A 20696-nucleotide genomic window follows, 5' to 3' on the forward strand; every position below is an offset into this window, starting at 1 on the left:
TTGTCCATCCTTTTCATCAGCAATGTTGTCTGTTTACATCTCATATCTCAAACTTGGAGCATTACAGAATTATGAAACTATGCAATTTATGTGATATAATGCAATAAAAATCTCCTGAAAACACATTCTTACCACTCAAAAGTGTGCTTGACCAGTTCATTTATCTTTGGCTATGTTGTGTGGTTTTTTAAATCTTATATATTGGAGCACAATTAGATATTGGCAGTGCTCGATTTGTAAAAAGAAAAAAAAGGAGGTTCTATTACTGTGACCTTCTAGCCAGTGTTTTTGAAATTTAGACTTCTTAAAAAGTTATTTTGAGACATTTCTGAGCATTCTAAAATTGTGAATAGAACATTTGTTTTAGATATCTTCAACCGCAACAAAGTTCTGTCCTACCACATCTCAAAATCTGCTTCTCTAATTTTTTCTTCAGAAGTACCTGTACAGCCTACTGGTGCATACTGTCACAATCAATCACTGGTTATTGGTGTTGTTTAGTAGTTGATCATGGAAACGAAATAGAGTCTGTAAGTATTTAAGAGAGCATTAGCACCATGCTTTCGATCGGTAAATTTTGCAGCATTCCTCAAAAGTTTGTTTTTGCACATGATTTAGAGTATGCCTAGGTCAAATGTAATAAAAATCAGCATCGTAAAATATATCTTTCTAGTGTAGAACATGTGCATTATCATCTTCTCACCTGAAACCATTCTCGGTGAGGTGATACATTACTGAAAAACTAAAATTTTTGGCGTACGTTTTAGACATGGGAGTACTGTACATTACATCCTTTAAGCAGTTTTTTGAACTTTTTAATCATGAAAGTAACATTGTGATATTAGAAATAAACATTGGCTATGTTGTTATGTACTTCCCACTAAAATGCTGCTTGCTCAGGTTTGCTTTTGTTCATACCCTAGTTTAGTCCTAGGATGAAATGTCAGTTGCCTGCTTAGAAAGTTACAAGTATTTTATACAGCTGTAGAACAATTTAGATGTAGAATTAACATTAGAGTTTACAGTCATGATTTTGGCGTTAAGTGTACGTTACACAGTAACTGCATTCTTCCAGTAGTTAATAGTAATTCAGACAGCTGTTTGCGTGTGCCAGCTATCACTGTTCGCCTACTCATCACAGTATTTCAGCAAACATGTCTTTTGTGCAACTATAAGCTTGGCCACGTGTGTTTTTCTACACAGCCTCATTTAGGCCTAAAAAGAAAATGTCAGCTACTTGCTTAGCACTTTATTTTTTTAACCGCATATATTTTGTAACTGTTTAGACATGAAAATGGCATGGGGCTACTAAAATTGAGAGTCCAAAGTCACGTTTTAGGCGTCAGTTTTGATGTGTGTGTGTGTGTGTGTGTGTGTGTGTGTGTGTGTGTGTGTTTGTGTGCGTGTGTGTGTGTCGCTGCTGTTCTGTCAAGATATGGCAAAGATCATTGCCCGAAAATATAAATGAGTCACCCGCTGTGACTAACAAATTTTAGCACCTGGTTGTGATTTACGTTTTGAGAATTTAGTGTCTACTGCATCAACACAGTGTTTACGTGTGGCTGCTGTCAGCGGGAATGCGTGTCAATGCATACATATCCACAAAAGGAGGAAGCAAGATAGGTGTACTTTTAACACTGCTTTCACGACGAATCAGTAGAGATGTACCGTCTGCTTTTATGTCGGAGGGATGGAGAAGAAAATGGATTGTGTCCTTTCCAAAGGAACCATTGTACTGCATGTTAACCGGGGGCTTCCGGTGGATACATCCCCCCCCCCCCCCCCCCTGTCAGGGAACGTCTCACACCAGACGAGTATAACCCCTATGTTTGCGCGGTAGAGTAATGGTGGTGTACGCGTACATGGAGAACTTGCTTGCGCAGCAATCGCCGACATAGTGTACCTGAGGCGGAATAAGAGGAACCAGCCCGCATACGCCGAGGCAGGTGGAGAACAGCCTAAAAACCATCCACAGACTGGCCGGCTCACTCGACCTCGACACTAGTCCGCCGGGCGGATTCGTGCTGGGGACCAGGCGCCCCTTCCCAATCCGGAAAACCGTGTGTTAGACCGCACGGCTAACCGGGCAGGTTCAAAGGAACCATACCAGCATTTGCCTCAAATTATTTAAGGTAATCTCAGAATACCTTAATATGGATGGTTAGATGGGGAACAAAATCAAGGCCCTTCTGAATGCGAGTTCAGAGTGCTACGGCCTTGCTCGGTACTTACCCACAAGGCTGAGTCCGTCGTTAGCGACGAACCTGAAGTCCCGTTCCGTGGGCAACTGGTTAAGCCGCAACTCGTAGAATGATGTGTGACTCGCAATGCTGCCAAGGAAAGGACAGACCGATCAGGCGTGAAAGTCAGTACAGTGACACTGTTTTCCCTACTGGCCTACTGTCCTTGGCTGCAAAGCAGACCAAGGAAATTAGAAAACCCTTTACCTCTTATGCATGTGCACTGTGTTGATTATTTGTGTCAAATAAGAAGCGTTAGTCTCCACATTCTAATTTTGGTGCAGCAAACTATTTTAATTTTGACGATGATTAAGGAATATCACATCTGTACTGCAGTTTTACTCTTTAACGAATAGTTCTAAAATTACATAATTGAGCGGCACACTGCGTGTTTGTACGCTGCGGCAAAGACTGAATTTCCTCATGTTGAGAAATTACAAGGAGTGAGCTATGTTTTCCTTGGTACAAAAATTTCGACAGCCAAGGTCGCATTAATTCGTCTTTGTTTTCGACAGCCAGTTTCGACAGATAAAACTGTTCAGAAAGAAGAAATTCCTATCTCTGTTTCATTCGGACAAGAAAAGAGTTCATGAAAATTTGTTCCAAGATCAGGGTTTAAACCCAGGTCCATAGCTCATCAGGCAGATCCATTAACAATCGAAGCCACTTTGTCACAGTGGTTAGACACAACTGCACGGACTATTGAAGCACGCCTACCCCTCAATCCAAAATTCCCATCTGACACAAACGTAATGTTCCCCAGTCCCCTAGACCCATCGGAAAGGACGCCACTCATAGAGATAGATATAACTGTCATCTTCTGGTCTGTAACAAACTGCATATACATGGGATAGATCTTGTTGTGGTTTATGACGTTATAATTGAGAAAAAAGTTTTTCTTTGATATTACAAAAATGGAAACGAAAACTGTACACTTACATACAATCAAAAATTTTTGTTAAAAAATGTTGATAGCGAGTTTGAACCTTATGACATGTTGTCATTATGGTGGATAAAATACAGCACATTACACAAATGTTCGCCAGAAATAAAACATTTACAGTTAAAAAGAACCTTGTGTCACATGGCCATGTCTTTGTACGTAGCGCTCACAGATGATAATATACTTTAAACACACATTTGAGTGATATGTTCCATACATTGAGATTCTTAAGGCGTGTACAGCATGTTACAGCCTCTAGATGGCTCCTACATAGACTAAATTATTCTGTTTCTACATTTAAAAGTTACAAGGTATTGTGAATCGTCTTTAAAGATTGTAACGATTACGAAACTCTACTGTATTTGTACACGAATCGTTGTTTACATTCTCACAAAATCTTTGAAAAGTTATTATTATTACATGCATGATGTGTAACTCTGGTATTTACTCTGCTACAATATCATTTTATGTTGGGCGTGTGCATGCCACCACAACAGAACCGCACCATGCAAGGTGCCTGATGCATCCGCAAGTCTCCAAATACGGCAGATGTTGTGAAAGAAGGGGGGGGGGATGATGGCGAGGGATTGAGGGATAGGGTGCAAATGTGATGCGAACGCAGGCAACTGAATGTTATAGTGCACAAACCTAGCAGGGAAGGTAAAAGGGGGGAGAGGGGAAAAGAGGTGACTAAACAGGCGCAATTTACAGTGTCTAGAGAATGCTTACACACAATATAATTTCAGAAATAGTTAAGCATTGAAGCTTGCGGAGGGGGTGGGGGTGGGGGGCAGTTGCCTATACGTACCATGAACACTTGCAAACTAAAACTTACAGTGCACAGATTCAGTAGATCCCATCAATTTACAAAGTGCGTATAAACTAGCCATTACAGAATATTAAAGCATTGAGGCACAATTCATTCACAATGGCAGTGCACAATAGCGTAAAATGATGTAATATAGTGACACTGGTGAATCAAAGAACAAGTGGAATTCAACACAAGTATAAGTCTACCTTATTGCAGGAAAAACTTGAACTCACAAATAATTATAGGTACAAGTAATATTCTGCTCTCGAGCGCTGTGTTAACATAGATGTGAATCAAGTCGTACTTCGTCATATATAGATCTGCACATCAAAGTAATTTCCACATAAGTAGGAGTACGTGACATATAGAAATAAACACATGGAATGCATGTTTTTTACATAATGTAGGTAACCGTAAGAGTGCTATTAAAAGTAAAGGCGTACAAGTGCCATCACTGAACAAGTTAAAAAAATTAAACTGCTATCATTTATAATGAAAAGTCTCGGTAAAACACAATGGAAATTATGTGGCGTAATTGTTATATAACAGTACATGCAACAATCTTACAGGACACAAAGGAGTTTGGTTGTGCATAATACAACATGATGACATAGATTGACTATGTATATATGAACAAAAATTTTATAGCACTGTACAGCGAATTCAGAAAAGTATAATAATATGACAACAAGGATATAAACATTCTTTTCAGTAAAGAGTTACGTTAAGTACTTATTATTCCGAAATACAAATAAAGGTTAACTACAAGCTCAAATGAAAATGTATCAGTCGATTATTGCGAAGTAAAGCCCCAAAAAGCAGAAGGGTAAACTATGTGGTAACATAAAAAATAAGGAAATGTTTATTGCATGAAGTGCATGTTATATAATATGGTACAAGAACGTAAGCGAATGCACTTCAAGGCAAGGTGTTACTTGCGTAGGTATTTGTGACAAAGCCAAACACAAACAAAAGCAGTGAATAGAACAACATGGAAAAAAATACACAGCACTTACAACACGCTGATCACATGGGATCTTGTGTCATATAATACATAGGCATAAGCTACCTAAAAATGTATACATATCATATTCTGATTCAAAAATTGTATGGTATGAGCACAAAATCGGACTCTGTATATACTTATACTCTGCTTTAAAGGTATTCGTGACATTACGTCTTACAAGGACGAATTACTTTCGTTAAGTAAGATTAGCTCTGTGATAGATGTGAGAAAACAGAGATAAAGATCGATAAATACTTATGCTGCGCCACGAATAAGTACAGGCGCGGATTTGGGGAATTCTTATGAATTTGGCGCAGCTATGGCTGGAATGCTGTAGTTAAAGGACCGATTGGCAAATCGGATGGCAGGTGCGAGCAATGTTGAAATTTTGCAAGAGATTCTGCGGAGTCAGGTTTACGACACCGCTCGCAGGCTAGAAGGAACGGCGCGATGGGCACTGTACACAAACGTGAAATAATCAGGACAGCACAAAGCACTGACGATTTGTGAAGAACCCATACATTGTAGCTAGTGACTTGTGTGTAGGGGCCGAATTGGGCTGAGGAAAGCTGACGCTGTAGTCAGCAAAAAACACTCCACTTGTCCTCTCCAGAGGTATTATGTCAGAGGCCTAGGGAAAAGTATTAGTAAGCGAGCGCGAAGGTTCAAAGAGAGTAGTTATGTCGCCATTCTGTTTGCGTCTAGAACTGGAGAGAATAACGTTTGTTTAAGTTGCAGGCTAACCACGACGACCTTTAGGTGATGGATATCGGCGGTCAACCGGTCTGCTGGAGCTACCTCCAACCTCCACTGCACGGACACGTCATTGCTGTGGCGCGGTGCGTCGCACCTTGGAGCTACACCGGCGCTAGGAGGGAGAGGGCTGCTAGCCTCCGCTCTCTGGATGGCATCGTCCGACGGACTGCAAGCTGTCGTTAGCAGGGGCGGAGCCAGGCGCGAACTCGCGGCCTCCCAGGTGCAGAACTGTCCACGGGCACTGAACGGGCTGCCCTGACGGACGGCTGGAGCTGCTAAGGCTCACTACAACGACGGCGATTGGCTGTCCCCTTCGGCGCTCTACATGGAGTCCACGGGTCGCGCTTGAGGGAGCAGGCAGCCGTGTTCCAGGCTATCGGGCGCGTCTAACATACATGGCGACAACTTAGCCGTGGCCGTGAGGCTGGGCAACCGGACACCGCTTTGGCGCTGACCCACGCACGCTGGGCGGCGCCATCGCCGAGTTCAGCAGAAGACTCGCTATGTATCTTCGATGTAACAAAGTCAGTGACACACTTACCTATGTTTCTCTGCACCCTTCGGCGTGAGTCGTCCCTCTCTCTCAAACCATACCACATTACAAACCATGCCACATTACAACCACTGAGCTCGGGTGGTTGTAACAATTTGGTGACAGGAATGGTTGTTTCGCTTTCCAACACAATACGTTGAATCGTAAATTGTCCTACCACGTCCAACGCTACGTTTTGGTGAGATGTGAGTGAGGCAATAGCGCTTGACGTAGTTACCAGTGTAAGGTGTCAGGCAAATCCAACACCTTCGATGAAAACCCTGACATGACAAGCAAATCCGGCAGTATGTCATATAGCTCCGAATAAATCCTGACATTAAAATAACCAAAGTAATACCATCAACGAGTGAGCAAATGGAATACCATAGACTAACACAAGAACGCCTAAATGCATGTCATACCTTCCCACCGTGAAACAGACGCAGTTCCGAGGGAAGAAACGAGAACAGAAGCGGAGAGCAGAACCGTGTTAAGCTAGAAGGCCCTACGATAAGGGACAGACACCCCTATTGCCCCACCACGAAAAGTAACTGTCAGGACCAACCCCCAGCCCATGTTAAAAGATAGAGCCCTCCAGAAGAACAGTATAGATCTTACGATAACATTAAAAGGGCCACACCAGTTGCAAGTTTTAGCGTGAGACTTTTTCGCGTCTCTGTCACGTTGCAAACGTTAAAAACATTGCCCCACCACGAAAAGTATAACGTTTCTCATTGGATAGATAGAATTTTTGTAGGCAGAGCTTAAGGTTAACATTGAGACCCTGATTGGTCAGATGAAAACACAGCCAGATAGTTTTTTTTAAACCAACTTCGGTAAATTGTAGTAAGGAGAAGTTAGGAGAGAGTTGCTTCCGAGGCGGCGAGGTGTGTGGAGCTGTGCCGCCCGCCGCCCCCTGACGAACACCGACAAGGTAATGAACGCACGCGATACCGCATTTTTGAGCGCATAAGGCAGCACTCAGAACTGCAGAAGTCTCATCTGTTACATCCCCTTTTTACCTAATACTAGTGTCGATCGTCAATTGAAGCTCATGGTATTCACATTTGTTACGTAAGTTAAAATCTGAAACGCGATGATTTTTCTGATATATAATTATTGAGAAGCCACATCAGCCACTGTAATTAACGACAGGTTAGATAAGTAATTAAAGGTAATTGAGGGTCACTGTAGACCATTTTGATAGTTTTCTCTCTTGTGAAACTTAATTTAAACCTAGATTATAGATGCGGTATGGCATAGGTCATCCTTCGATCCACTGTAGAACTTGGAAACCCACTCAGGGAATATTCGTTCACATTTTTGTTGAACGCAGTTGGTATTTATCATCCTGTATTAAAATATTTCCTTTTATCAATAGTGCAATTTATAAACAATGTTTTGTGAGTAGAATAAAATTTCCAGTGGTAAACTTAACTGCTTTTTCGACGTTATTTTACCAGCTAACTAAAAATAGGAAAGCCTTGAACCCCTTCTCCTAATTTAGTTAGTATTAAGATTCTTTTACAGGGAGTGCGGTGGAGTTGACGCTGAAATCATTAAGTATTTGGTTATATCATCGCTAGTCTCACTGAACTCTTCTGAACTCTACATGTCATGTGTGGTCTGGCGTCTCCTTACCAGCAACAAGTCCCAGGTTCAAACTAGTCAATTCCCTAAAAAACACGCTCAGAGCGTCGTTGCGCGAAAGTGGTAGGGAGACACGACTTAGAACAAACAGACACCACGCAGAATGTTAGACCAGCTCAGTACAATGTGGGGTGGTGAGTTTAAGTTTTAGTTATATTATTTTTGAGGCTTGCTCTCGTTGTCAGAATTAGTTGCATAATCAAGGGTACAAGATGTTTAGAGTTTTACTATCGTGATGTCACAGGAATCCGTGGACTTGTTTTGCTTAGAGGTAATGGTGGACGGGATAATTTAGTGCCAGTGAGGTGTGCATTTCGCAATTTGTCGTGGCACGAGTTTCCGTGTACGATAGCTGTTTGTTGTGTATGTAGACGTACTGGTCATCTGTCTAGTAGTTTACTGAATGTGAATGGGCAATGATTCGCCGAAGGAATTAATTTTTGTGAGAGTTGAATGAGAGTTAGTGTTTTGTCTTTTTTTTTGTTTAAAAATATCGTTTGCTTTAAGGTCGAAGTAGAGTACGCAAAATGGTGGAAATACGTGGTGCTGCCGCAGATGCAGTTACTACTTTAACTCGCAAGTTCAAGCGTTAACAGCTCAGTTTGAGAGCATGAAAGAGAGGAATTTCGAATTTAATCGTAAGTTAGAGGCTCGTAAAGAGAGTCTTGATCAATTGCAAACCAGAGTCTCTGGAATGTAAATCTGCATTGAGAGTCCCTTCTGTTTCGCATGACCCAGCAGTGGTACCACTGATTGATCCCTTCACGGACAAGGCAACGGAGGACATGGCAATTTTCGTTAAGGATGTTAAAGATGCTGCAGAATCACATGGCTGGTCAGATGACGTAACCCTATATGTTGCTAATACGCGTTAGGCGGGGTATGCCAAGGCATATATTGTCTAACACGAGACATTGAATAAAGCACTTACTTTCCAGGAGTGGGCCGCGGGATTGTGCCAGCGATATCAAAAGCAGAACAGTGCGCGATTTTTCCAGGAGAAATTAAGTATGTTGTCGATGCAGCCCAACGAGTCTGTGGAAGCGATCTCGGATAGAATCCGTAAGCCAAGCGCAAAAACATATGTGCAGACGCAGAATGTAGAAGCTAATAGGGTGTGTTCTGTATTAAACCGGGGACCTAGAAACGACGGAGAGGCTTCGTTCCACCGTAGCTCTCAGTGGTTCACAACTCCACAACAGGCCACAGCAGTCCAACCACCTCAACGTCGCCCTGTCCGTCCCTGGTAGATGAGTGGTCAGCGCGACGGAATGTCATACCTAACGGCCCGGGTTCGATTCCCGGCTGGGTCGGAGATTTTCTCCGCTCAGGGACTGGGTGTGGTGTTGTCCTTATCATCGTCATTTCATTCCCATCGACACGCAAGTCGCTGAAGTGGTGTCAACTGGAAAGACTTACATCAGGCGAACGGTCTACCCGATGGGAGGCCCTAGCCACACGGCATTTCCACATCGCCGCGCTACATCGAACCCAGGGTTCCGTCCCGAGTGGAGCCCCCCCAGGAACGTCTTATACAAGACGAGTGTAGCCCCAAATGTTTGCGTGGTAGAGTAATGATGGTGTACGCGTACGTGGAGACTGTTTGCACAGCAGTCGCCGACATGGTGGAGGCGGTATAAGGGGAACCAGCCCGAATTCGCAGTGGTAGATAGAAAACCGCCCTAAAAACCATCCACAGGCTGGCCGACACACCAGACCTCGACACTAATTCGTGGGCGGATTCGTGCCGGGCAGCTAATATAATACTATTACAGGAGGCAGAAAATAGAGCGTTGGATGATTTTTTAATTTTTTTATTTTATTTATTTATTTATTTATTTTTTTGCGTGATATACCCGGTGAAGTGTGACGGAGGGTACGGATGGAGAAACCAGAGGACTTGGAGTCAGCGCTTAGGATCGCAACATTTATAGAGGAGGTGGATATGACCACAAAGCAGAGAGTGGACTACCGCGTGTTCGCTTCTGAAGTGTTATGGATGTGACAGGGAGGGCATGTAAGGAAGCAGTGCAAGCAACCAGGGTACTATGCGTGTGGCATAGTGGGCCACCGGGTATTTGAATGTAGAGGTAGGAAGGGTGGAAAGCACCGGAAATGGAAGCAGCCATTAAACGCAAACGGGATTAGTTCAACCGTCAGAAAGCAGTCCCCACAGGCCGTAATACGGCACAAGTTAGTGCACCCACGGAATGTAGATTGATGGCCTTACTGGATGGCATGAAACAGAGGCCGGCCGGGGTAGCCGAGCGGTTCTAGGCGCTACAGTCTGGAACCGCGCGACCGCTACGGTCGCAGGTCGAATCCTGCCACGGGCGTGGATGTGTGTGATGTCCTTAGGTTAGTTAGGTTTAAGTAGTTCTAAGTTCTAGGGGACTGATGACCTCAGAAGGTGAGTCCCACAGTGCTCAGAGCCATTTGAACCATGAAACAGAGTTTTGGTAAACACAGGTGCAAATGTGTCCGTTATCAGTCTGGACCTTGTGGGACAGAGGAGCCTGGGACCACCACGTGGGGTTCGCGATTGTAGGGTGGAATCATTGGGTACGCCAGTACTGGTGTTTTCAGTCGGGAAAACTAAATTTAGAGAACGCATGGAGGTGTTGTTATGTGTAAATGAAGGTTATTCAGTGATTCTCGGGCTAGACTTTCTCGACAAACATTACGCTAAGATCGATGTTTTGCAAGGCACAGTGTAACTCAGTGAGACTTTGTTTCAGTTGGGGGAAACAGTTGCAACGGAGACAATGTCGCAAGGGTCAACTATCATGAAGGTGAAACCAACTAAACTACGTACGTTTTCAGTAAAGATCGATCACCAGGATAAGATACCAGCACGTACGGGAAAGACAGTGCGGGTTTCATTGGATACCGATTTGCCGAGGGAAACATTATATGTGTTTTTTTTTTAATTTATTTTTTTATTTTTTTATTTGGCCTTTGAGTGTGTACTCAATTTAGCCATGGGCAACACATAGTGACAATTTACACATAATTGAATAAACAAATAAAGAAATGCATATATACAAGAATAAAAAGCTTAACTGTTACAGGTTTGTACATAATGTTTTAAAAATCGAATGGAATTGATTTGGAAAATAATTAAAAGTGCCTTGGCTTACAATTCACACCAATTATGAAATAACTTCATCAGCAAGACATATTTATAATTTACGTACACCACTTAAAATTGCACCTTGCGGCAAGCCCTGGGAGACATAGAAAGGTCCGATCATGGTACCTTTGAAACGGACGTAGATCGTTCTTTGAGTAATAAGGGTACTGATACCGTAGATCATCCGTGAAGGAATTGAACCGCACTTTAGCAATGAATAGTTGGACAGTTCGCATTGTTTTATCCGTAGGCGTTTAGCGCATGTGAGTGACACTAATGGGAAACAGATGTCTCCGGCTAGTGTGGAAAACTTTGGCGGAGGGGAGGTGACTCTGTCAAAGGGTGCATAATAAATAGTCTGGAAGTCTTGGAAGACGAGGATGTCGATAGGTCGAGTCTAGAGGAAAGCCACTAGCAAGCCGTCGAGAAGGAAATGTTACAAGGGAAAGTAGATCATTTGAAGGGCAGTGATCGAAAAGCTATGGAGAACTTGTTGTTGAGGTTTAGTGATTTACTTTGTGGGAACGGAAGGTTGCGAGCAACCCCATTGATGCATACTGATTGGGGACAGTACATCAATTTATAGGAAGCCATACCGTATAGCAAAGCGACTGCAACCAATGGCAGAAGAATTTATTGACCAACAACTGCGAGATGGGATCATAGAACCGAGTGATAGTCCCTGAAGAACAAATATTGTCATCGTGCCAAAAAATTCGGGAGAAGGACCCGGAAATACAGATTTTGCTGTGAATACAGATATCTAAACGAGTGACCCATTTCGGATGCTTATACAATTTGAAACATCACTGAAACTTTGGATAATCTGAGTCAGTGTCGGTTCTTTGCAACTATGGACCTCAGAAGTGGATGCCATTGGTTTGGAGGTGGCACCTGAAGATAGGCCGAAAACAGCATTTACCGTTCCAGCAGGACATTTTCATTACAAACGCATGCCATTTGGACTAAAGAGAGTACCAGCAACTTTGCAGTAGTTGTTAGATGGGGTACTAAGAAAATTAAAGCTAAAAACTTGCCTATTCTATCTCAACGACGTAATTGTCCATTCGGAGGATTTACCAGAGCATGTGACACTTTTGGAGGATGTCTTTAGTAGACTACGATCGGCACGTTTCATGTTACATGTGGACAAGAACCATTTTGCGCAAACTCAAGTAAGCTATCTGGGGCACGTGATTAGTGAGCATGGCGTACAGACCAATCTTCGTCTTATAAGCAATTCAAAACTATCCGATACCACAAACAAATAAGCAGGTACAATCGTTCATGGCCTCTGTAATTATTATAGACGGTTCGTGAAAGACTTGGCGAAAATAGCTGGACCCTTGAGTAAACTACTGAAGGAGGGGACGAAACACCATTGGCCACAGGAATGTCAGAAAGCATTTGAGAAATTGGAAGAAATGTTAGTTTCAGATACAGTACTGGTTCTTCCGGATTTAGAGAAAGAGTTTATCCCTTCAAGTGATGCTTCAAGTCAGGCAGTCAGTTGTGTTCTGGAACAGATGGTAGATAGTCAGGAACTTCCGGTAGCTTACGTTTCAAGGCAGTTAATCAAAGTGGGCTGAGCAAAGCTGACGTTGTAGCTAGCAATGGAGAAAGAGATGTTGGCGGTCATATACGGTATTACATATTTTCGGTGTTATCTGTGTGGCAGGAAGTTTAAGGTCGTGACAGATCATGCCTCACTGAAATAGTTGCTTGGTTTGAAAGACCCATCAAGTAAATTAACTCAGTGGGCACTTCAAAAATGGCTCTGAGCACTATGGGACTTAACATCCATGGTCATCAGTCCCCTAGAACTTAGAGCTACTTAAACCTAACTAACCTAAGGACATCACACAACACCCAGTCATCACGAGGCAGAGAAAATCACTGACCCCGCCGGGAATCGAACCCGGGAACCCGGGCGTGGGAAGCAAGAACGCTAGTGGGCACTTCAGCTTAGTGAATTCGATTACGAGATAATCCAGAAGCCAGAGAGATCACATGCAAATGCGGATTCAATAAGTCGCGGGGTAGCAATGTTAAGTATGCTAGGGAAGAGCGTTGAAGACTGGCAGCAGGCGCAGGCAAAGGATAAGGAGCACCAGACATTTAAGTCATAGTCACATTTCGTTATGCGTGAGGGTTTGTTGTGTAGAAGGACGAGGTGCGGACCACATGGGGTGGTTCCAGAGGGTTTTCAGAAGGAGTTTTGCAATGAGCTCACGACCGTATGTTGTAAATTCATGATGGGTCACGTACAATGGACAGACGTGCAGCAGAGCGGTTTTGATGGAGGAACAGGAAGCATGACGTGGAGCAGTATGTTAAAGACTGTGTACCATGTGTGCAAAGGGCCGACATTACGCATCAGAAAGTCCCGTTGCATATATAATTTTTCTCGATTTTTGGCAACGGAACTAATACCAGATCAACGGCCTAGTACTGTAGCGCAGGCGTTAGAAAACAACTAGATATTAAAGTTTGGGGTGCCTGAGACCATAATTAAGGTCTAAGGTACGAATTTTGTCACGGATTTAATTAAACAACTATGCTATAAGGAAGTTACAGACGAGTCCATTTCATCCGTGGACCGATGGGAGAACGGAACACGTAAACAAGACAATTGCAAACGATGTTGAGCTACTGCGTATGTTTCAGGAATAACGATTGGGATAGCTATTTACCATATGTACTGTGTGCATATAATTCGAAGGTTCATACTGCAACGGGTTTGTCGCCATTTGTGGTGGTGTATGGCAGGAAAACGCCATGTCCCTTTGACGTTTTGATTGCTAAATCAGGACCGGATGGTGAGTCGGTGACGGAGTTTGCCAGAAGAATTAGGGATGTTAAGAGGAATGTGCAAAAGGCAATCACGAAGATGCTAGAACACCAGGAACAACCAAACAGACGCATGGGCAAACTGCCGCAATACCGTGTGGGGCAATGGGTAATGGTCACTAGTTCCTGTACGTCAAAGGGGAAAACGAAGTAATTTTTAACAAAATATAAGGGACCATACGAGGTCTTGGAAATAATCTCACTGGTCAATATGAAAATACACTTCCTCACAAAAACGTCGGTCGCGTGAAACCGTTTAAAGGAATTGGAGAGAGGATACCACAGTTATCAGCAACCAATCAGGAAGTGAAAGTTACAAAGGATTAAAAAAAAAAAAGGACACTGGAATTGGTGAAAAATGTAAAGTGCCTGATCTGCCATACAGGTTAAGGTCGTATAAATAAGTTGTATAGTTTAAATTTGTCTCTTTTTTATTTTTCTTTAGTATATCACGGAACATGTATTTTTTGCCACATGGATATTTGTGTTTTCCTCTTTTTTGTAGAGTTGTTAGTTTTTCATGTCATTATTATTGATATTGTTGTTTGGTGGATTGAGCTTTCTTGGAAAAAGGGAGGGGTTATAGAGTGATTTGTGATCTGTCTTGTGGCCAAGTAAGGACTGATAAGCGGACATGTGAAGCGAGTTTTTTTCTAGGAGACGTGCTGTGGGAAGGAGCTTCTGCCAGCCCAAACGTACTTCCAGAGGGTGGGTGCTCATTGGTTATGTTCAGTATTAACGTCAGAAAGTGTATGGCTGAATTACTACGAAGAAGATAGACTGTAGGGTTGAAAACACTCGAGCTTTGGGGCAGCAGAATGACCATTAATGGCACGACTTGTGAGGTAGTCAGGACGGATTTTCGTTTCCGGCTGTGCTTACAGTCTCAACTGTTATGACATTATCGCGAATAACGTTGTATTGGATAGAAGGATCTCTGAGGTTATTACCCGTTCAGAATTTAATGTATTTAAGTGACACACTCAATCTAGAGTTTTTGCAGTCCGTTGACGGAATTAGAGAGTTCCAGGAAGGGGGAATTTCAGTGAAACAAATGCGGCAGTATGTTCATCATTTCGAGGAAGAAGAGGGGCACAAAGTATTAGTGGTGAGCGTATTGGCCACTAGTTGTTGCGTGTTTCAATCAGCCTTCTGGGTAACACGCAACAAGGCACAGATTGTGGATGTGCCAACACACCAGTTACCTGCAGAATGGCTAAGCGGCATTGGTCGGGGAAGAAATTAGTTTTAAGGTCTTAATTTGTATATAAAGGGGTATGACAGGGAACACATCGTAGTAGTAAAATCTGAGCGGGAGTCCTGTATGATGAATCTGTAAGATTGTACTGAATATGTAAATTACTGGAGTTATGGTAGTTGAGTGGGAGCACGATGTTAAAGGTTCGGGACGAACCTCATAGGATGGGAGGAGGTATGCTGCGCCACGAATAAGTACAGGCGTGATTTGGGGAATTCTTATAAACCTCGTGCAACTATGGCTGGAAAGCAGTAGTTAAGGGACTGACTGGCACGTCGGATGGTAGGCACGGGCGAAGATTTTTTGCAAACGATTATACAGAGGCAGATTTACGACACCGATGGCAGGCTAGAAGGAACAACCCGACGGGCACTCTATACAAAGGTGAAGTAATCAGGACAGCACAGGGCACTGTCGTGCTATGAAGAATCCTTACATTGCAGTTACAACAGCGCCTAGTGACCTCTACATAGGGAGCAAAGTGGGCTGAGGAAAGCTGACGTTGTAGCTAGCAAAGAGCACTCCACTTGTTCCCTCCAGAGGAACTACGTCAGAAATTAGAAATAAGCGAGACTGGAGGCTCAAAGAGAGTAGTTGTGTCGCCATTCTGTCTGCATCTAGAACCGAAGAGAATGATGATTGAGGCCAACCACGACGACCTTTTGGTAAAAAATGTAAATGTCGTGTGTCTAGGGTCTCCCGTAGGGTAGACCGTTCGCCGGTTGCAAGTCTTTCGATTTGACGCCACTTCGGTGACTTGCGCGTCGATGAGGATGAAATGATGATGGTTAGGACAACACAATACACAGTCCCTGAGCGGAGGAAATCTCCGACCCAGCCGGAAATCGAACCGGGGCCCTAAGGATTGATATTCTGTCGAGCTGACACTTTTTTCTTTCCATATAGTTCGTTGCGTTTGGTCTGGGCGAACGTCACAAGACATCCGTTCAAGTCGATCGTTGATTCCTTGACTCAGTTTTTTTATTACAGAGAGCACGCAGTCCTCTGACCGAACACGCTGAGCTACCGTGCCGGCGCCACTCAGCTACCGGGGGCGGACACCTTTGATGATGGATATCGGCATGGGTACGACAGTCATATAAACGTCTTTCGCACGATTTTCGCAACACACAACTGATGCAAAACTATCTGCATTCCATACAGGCTGTGATGTCGTACATAGCCAACAACAGGAAAAACGAGCTGTAGACATCACTGACATCGATTTCTGGCCATCCACTGCCCACCTCCCCTCAAATGCCACACCAGCCACTACAGTAACGAACAATGGACAAAAAGATCTAGTTTAATTTTGTTTAAGACAATTTATTTTTAAGTAATATTTCTCTGTATTTATGTATGTATAAACGCCTGATGATAAACACAACATGTTCGAAACGCGTTGTATTATGTTAGATTAAACGTAAAACAAAAAATAAAAGTGACTGGCAGCACAAAATTAGAAATAAATAATTATCTACACAGTTACGGTTCACAGATGTAGCCGTTATGGACGAAAATAATCATGTGTGATTCAAATAACTTTATTGCGCCAGACAGTCCAAAATCTGAACGTAGTAATGTTGATACAAACGATATTAGTGGGCCAGATAGGACAAATTCAGAGAAAGGAGATGTAGTTGCGGATGATTCAATGGCGTGGTTAGGAAATTCTGACAAACTTGAACTCTAAAATGGGGTGTTGGGTACAGAGATAGGTTCAATAAAAACAGAGGTAGGTTCAGTAGAGACAAGTGTAGTAGAAAGTATAAAAGCTGAGGTGAAGAAAAGATGATGAGTTGAAGAAGAAATGATAGATTCAAATTAGAAGCTGTAAGGGCAGATATAGGCAAAATTTCTTAAGAGGTTGGCCAGGTTAACACCAAGTCGACACAGTGGAAAAAGATTGCGGGGACAAGTTGGAAAAGATACGTTAGTAGCTGGGTGGCGAGATAAAGAATTGTGTGCTGAGGCAAAATGCACTTGAGGAAGTGACCACTAAGTATATTAACAGTTTGTCTGGTAGAGCGGTAGAGTGTGAAAAAGAAGTGGTGAAAAATAAACAAGATTTGGAAGTAGAGATTAATAACGAAGTTCTGCGGCGGGAATAGCAAATTAAAAATGTACGGATAGAATTAAATGCTCCAACAGCGTATCAGGCTGCTGTTGTGATGGGTGTCCTGTGACGTAATTCAGTGCGTTGGAGGTGATGAAAAATACCATCTAGTTAATTTTCTTGCTGCTTGTAAAGATGGTTTAGTGAGAGGAATGTCGGAAGAGGCAAAGATTAAGTTCGCTAAAAGACAGGTTGAGGGCAATGCACAATCATGAGCAGATTTAATGAGTGCTTCATGTATTACCTATGAAGTGACTAAGAGTTGTTTCCTGAACAAATTATGGAGTGAAGCGAAACCAACGCGACTTCTGAATGAGTTGCTAAACGGACCAAGTTTCAGCTATGACAGTGGGTCGATGCGGGGTTTTTGTGAGCGTGAACTGCTATGTTAACGCTTATAAATCGTCCGCTGGGAGTGTTGACGGAGATTTCGATGCCCAAGACACAATTACCGGAATTTTTGCAAATAGGGGGATCTTGTCACGATCCGACAAATTCCATTGAGGAGTTTTTAGATTTTATTGAGAAACTTGATCCAGCTTTGAATTTCAACCCACATAATTGGAACTGTAGAAAGGGAAATGGATACCAGAGCAAACATAGAGGGCGGAAGAAATACTATAAAATGTGTTGAGAGATTCGATAATTATTGAGACGTGGGGCCCTAAATTTTGGTGGGCATGCCATTCCACAGGCTACACTAACTACTTGTACAGCCGATATCGATCCTGGTCATGTGCCAGGACTAGGGTCTTCGCTAGAGGAGTGTGTTATTGGGTTAGGCGGGTCGTCGTACCGGAGTGAGCGGGAGGCAACAAGGATGGCGAGTTGGTTTTTGCGGTGTTCCTGTTGTACGGGCTTGGAGCTCCATAAAGCCGCGACTTGTTAAATTGGTCGCACCCAAAGTTTTCCGACTGGATTAAGTATTGATAGTGGTGAGCTGCGGGAAGGGCAGCTGACGCAACGTGCAACCTGGCCAGCAAGGACCGGGCCAACTCTGGAGGCTTAAACATTACGGCACCTGCAGATCACCTGCACGTATTGGAGGCAATAACACCCCTACTGGGAATTCTGGAAGTCATGGCTTCTTCACACATGAGTGGAGTTAAGTACTGATCTTTTATTGGTACTTTTGATCGCAAGCCCACGTCTGTGTTAATCTTGAATTTAAAAAAAAAATGGTTCAAATGGCTCTGAGCACTATGGGAGTTAACAGTGGAGGTCATCAGTCCCTTAGAACTAATTAAACCTTACTAATCTAAGGACATCACACACATCCATGCCCGAGGCAGGATTCGAACCTGCGACCATAGGGGTCGCGCGGTTCCAGACGGGAGCGCCTAGAACCGCTCGGCCACTCCGGCTGGCAATCTTGAATTAGACTCGTCATGAAACTTCCTGGCAGATTAAAACCAGTACATCGTCTCCTATCTTCCAAACTTTACAGAAGCTCTCCTGCGGACCTTGCAGAACTAGCACTCCTGAAAGAAAGGATACTGCGGGGACATGGCTTAGCCACAGCCTGGGGGATGTTTCCAGAATGAGATTTTCACTCTGCAGCGGAGTGTGCGCAGATATGAAACTTCCTGGCAGATTAAAACTGTGTTCCAGACCGAGACTCGAACTCGGGGCCTTTGCCTTTCGCGGGCAAGTGCTCTACCAACTGAGCTACCCAAGCACGACTCACGCCCCGTCCTCACAGCTTTACTTTTGCCAATACCTCGTCTCCTACCTTCCAAACTTAACAGAAGCTCTCCTGCGAACCTCGCAGAACTAGCACTCCTGAGAGAAAGGATATTGCGGAGACATGGCTTAGCCATGTCTGCAAGGTTCGCAGGAGAGCTTCTGTTAAGTTTGGAAGGTAGGACACGAGGTACTGGCAGAAGTAAAGCTGTGAGGACGGGACGTGAGTCGTGCTTGGGTAGCTCAGTTGGTAGAGCACTTTCCCGCGAAAGGCAAAGGTCCCGAGTTCGAGTCTTGGTCCGGCACACAGTTTTAATCTGCCAGGAAGTTTCATATCAGCGCACACTCCGGTGCAGAGTGAAAATCTCATTCTGTGGTCTCGTCATGTTTATTATGCCTCCGAGTGATTGTTTGGATGGTCACCCGTCAGTGTAAATGATTTTAATTTGTTTCTTGCAGATCATATTCATTGCGGGTGTATGAATACTCCCTGTTTTTAACTGAGTTGATCTAACGGGGACTAATTATTCTGTGTCGAAGGCCATGCTCTGCTAAAAGAGGGGTGCCCTGGTATTTGGATTTGCATGTGGTGGTAGTTCACGTCGTCAATTTTCATATACTATTAAGGAGCGTCAAGGTCGTGGCTTGTACACGTAGCCACTTCCCCAATAAGTTAATATTTCCTACATCTTAGGTATTGTCATTTGTAGACTTATTTGGACAGATTACTGTCTCCTTTCTGATGCATGTTGGCAGGTTAGTTATGGCAGAGGACGACTCGTTCCTGTTTCCTGGGGCCGTAGCAGAGACGTGTTTTCTTCCTGCTGCGGTGACACTTCCGTCTAGGTTTTCCCTTAGCCAACCGCCTCTACCAGCTGCCTCGTGTCAGCTGAAGTTAAGCAAATTTGATCGTTCTGTATGTGCCACGGCGGAGTGTGCCCCAATTAATTCCGGAACCCTTGATCTGCTCATACTGAGAGCTGAGCAAGCACACAAGCATTATGGTATGTTCTACAAGTATGAACCTCCTTGTGATTATATTTGCCCTTCAACGACTTTTTTACATCTTGCAGGCCCTATTTGCTATTTCTGGAGCGCGTTTCCTTTTAAAGGCTTTTACTTATGAGTATGTATTGTTGAGTTTTGTATCCGTAGTCATTAGCTAACTCCGTTCACTCAAAAATTTGCGTGGTTGCTGCCAGTTTGCTGTAACTTGTCACCCTTCTTGTACTTTGAGGGATTGTATTTTTATTTAAGGGTCATTATTAATGTTGCTGCTGGTGTGTACCAGTTGGAAGTCACCTTTATATGCCTTCCGAACTTTTCTTGTATTTTGGGGGACTGCGTATTTTATTGCGTAAGCGATTTTACTGAGGTTTATATGTTGTTAAAGGCCTTCCGACAGCCACAATCAGTGATGTGACCTGTTATCCCTTCTGTATTTTGGGTGGGCGTTGTCTGTTTGTTTAAAGTTTTGTCCATGCTTGGGGATTGTTAGTACTTTTAATGGCAGTCGTTTGTAATTCATGTTACTGACAAAATTCGGTTTGTAGAACGAACTTGTCACTTCTTACCTGTATTTGAGGAGTTATGTATATTCCTGGTTTTAAGCCCTGTTCTTAATGGTATACATTGTTAAAGTTTTTATTAATGAATTGATCTTGTTCAAGTTATTTAAATTATTGTGAGAGTTGTTATTCATTTTTTGACAAGGTGTT

General features: G+C 43.3%; 1 protein-coding gene across 1 annotated transcript in view; it reads right to left on the reverse strand.

Annotated features, from left to right (window-relative positions):
* The window catches only part of LOC126439219 (uncharacterized), a 172129-nt gene that overhangs the window by 9817 nt on the left and 141616 nt on the right, over positions 1-20696 (reverse strand). Inside the window, exon 9 of the mRNA XM_050090558.1 lies at positions 2233-2330. Within this exon, the coding sequence (XP_049946515.1) occupies positions 2233-2330 (98 nt within the window). The remainder of the gene's footprint in view (positions 1-2232; positions 2331-20696) is intronic.

The sequence above is a fragment of the Schistocerca serialis genome, chromosome 1 (genome assembly GCF_023864345.2).
Source record: "Schistocerca serialis cubense isolate TAMUIC-IGC-003099 chromosome 1, iqSchSeri2.2, whole genome shotgun sequence".
NCBI classification, from domain to species: domain Eukaryota; kingdom Metazoa; phylum Arthropoda; class Insecta; order Orthoptera; family Acrididae; genus Schistocerca; species Schistocerca serialis.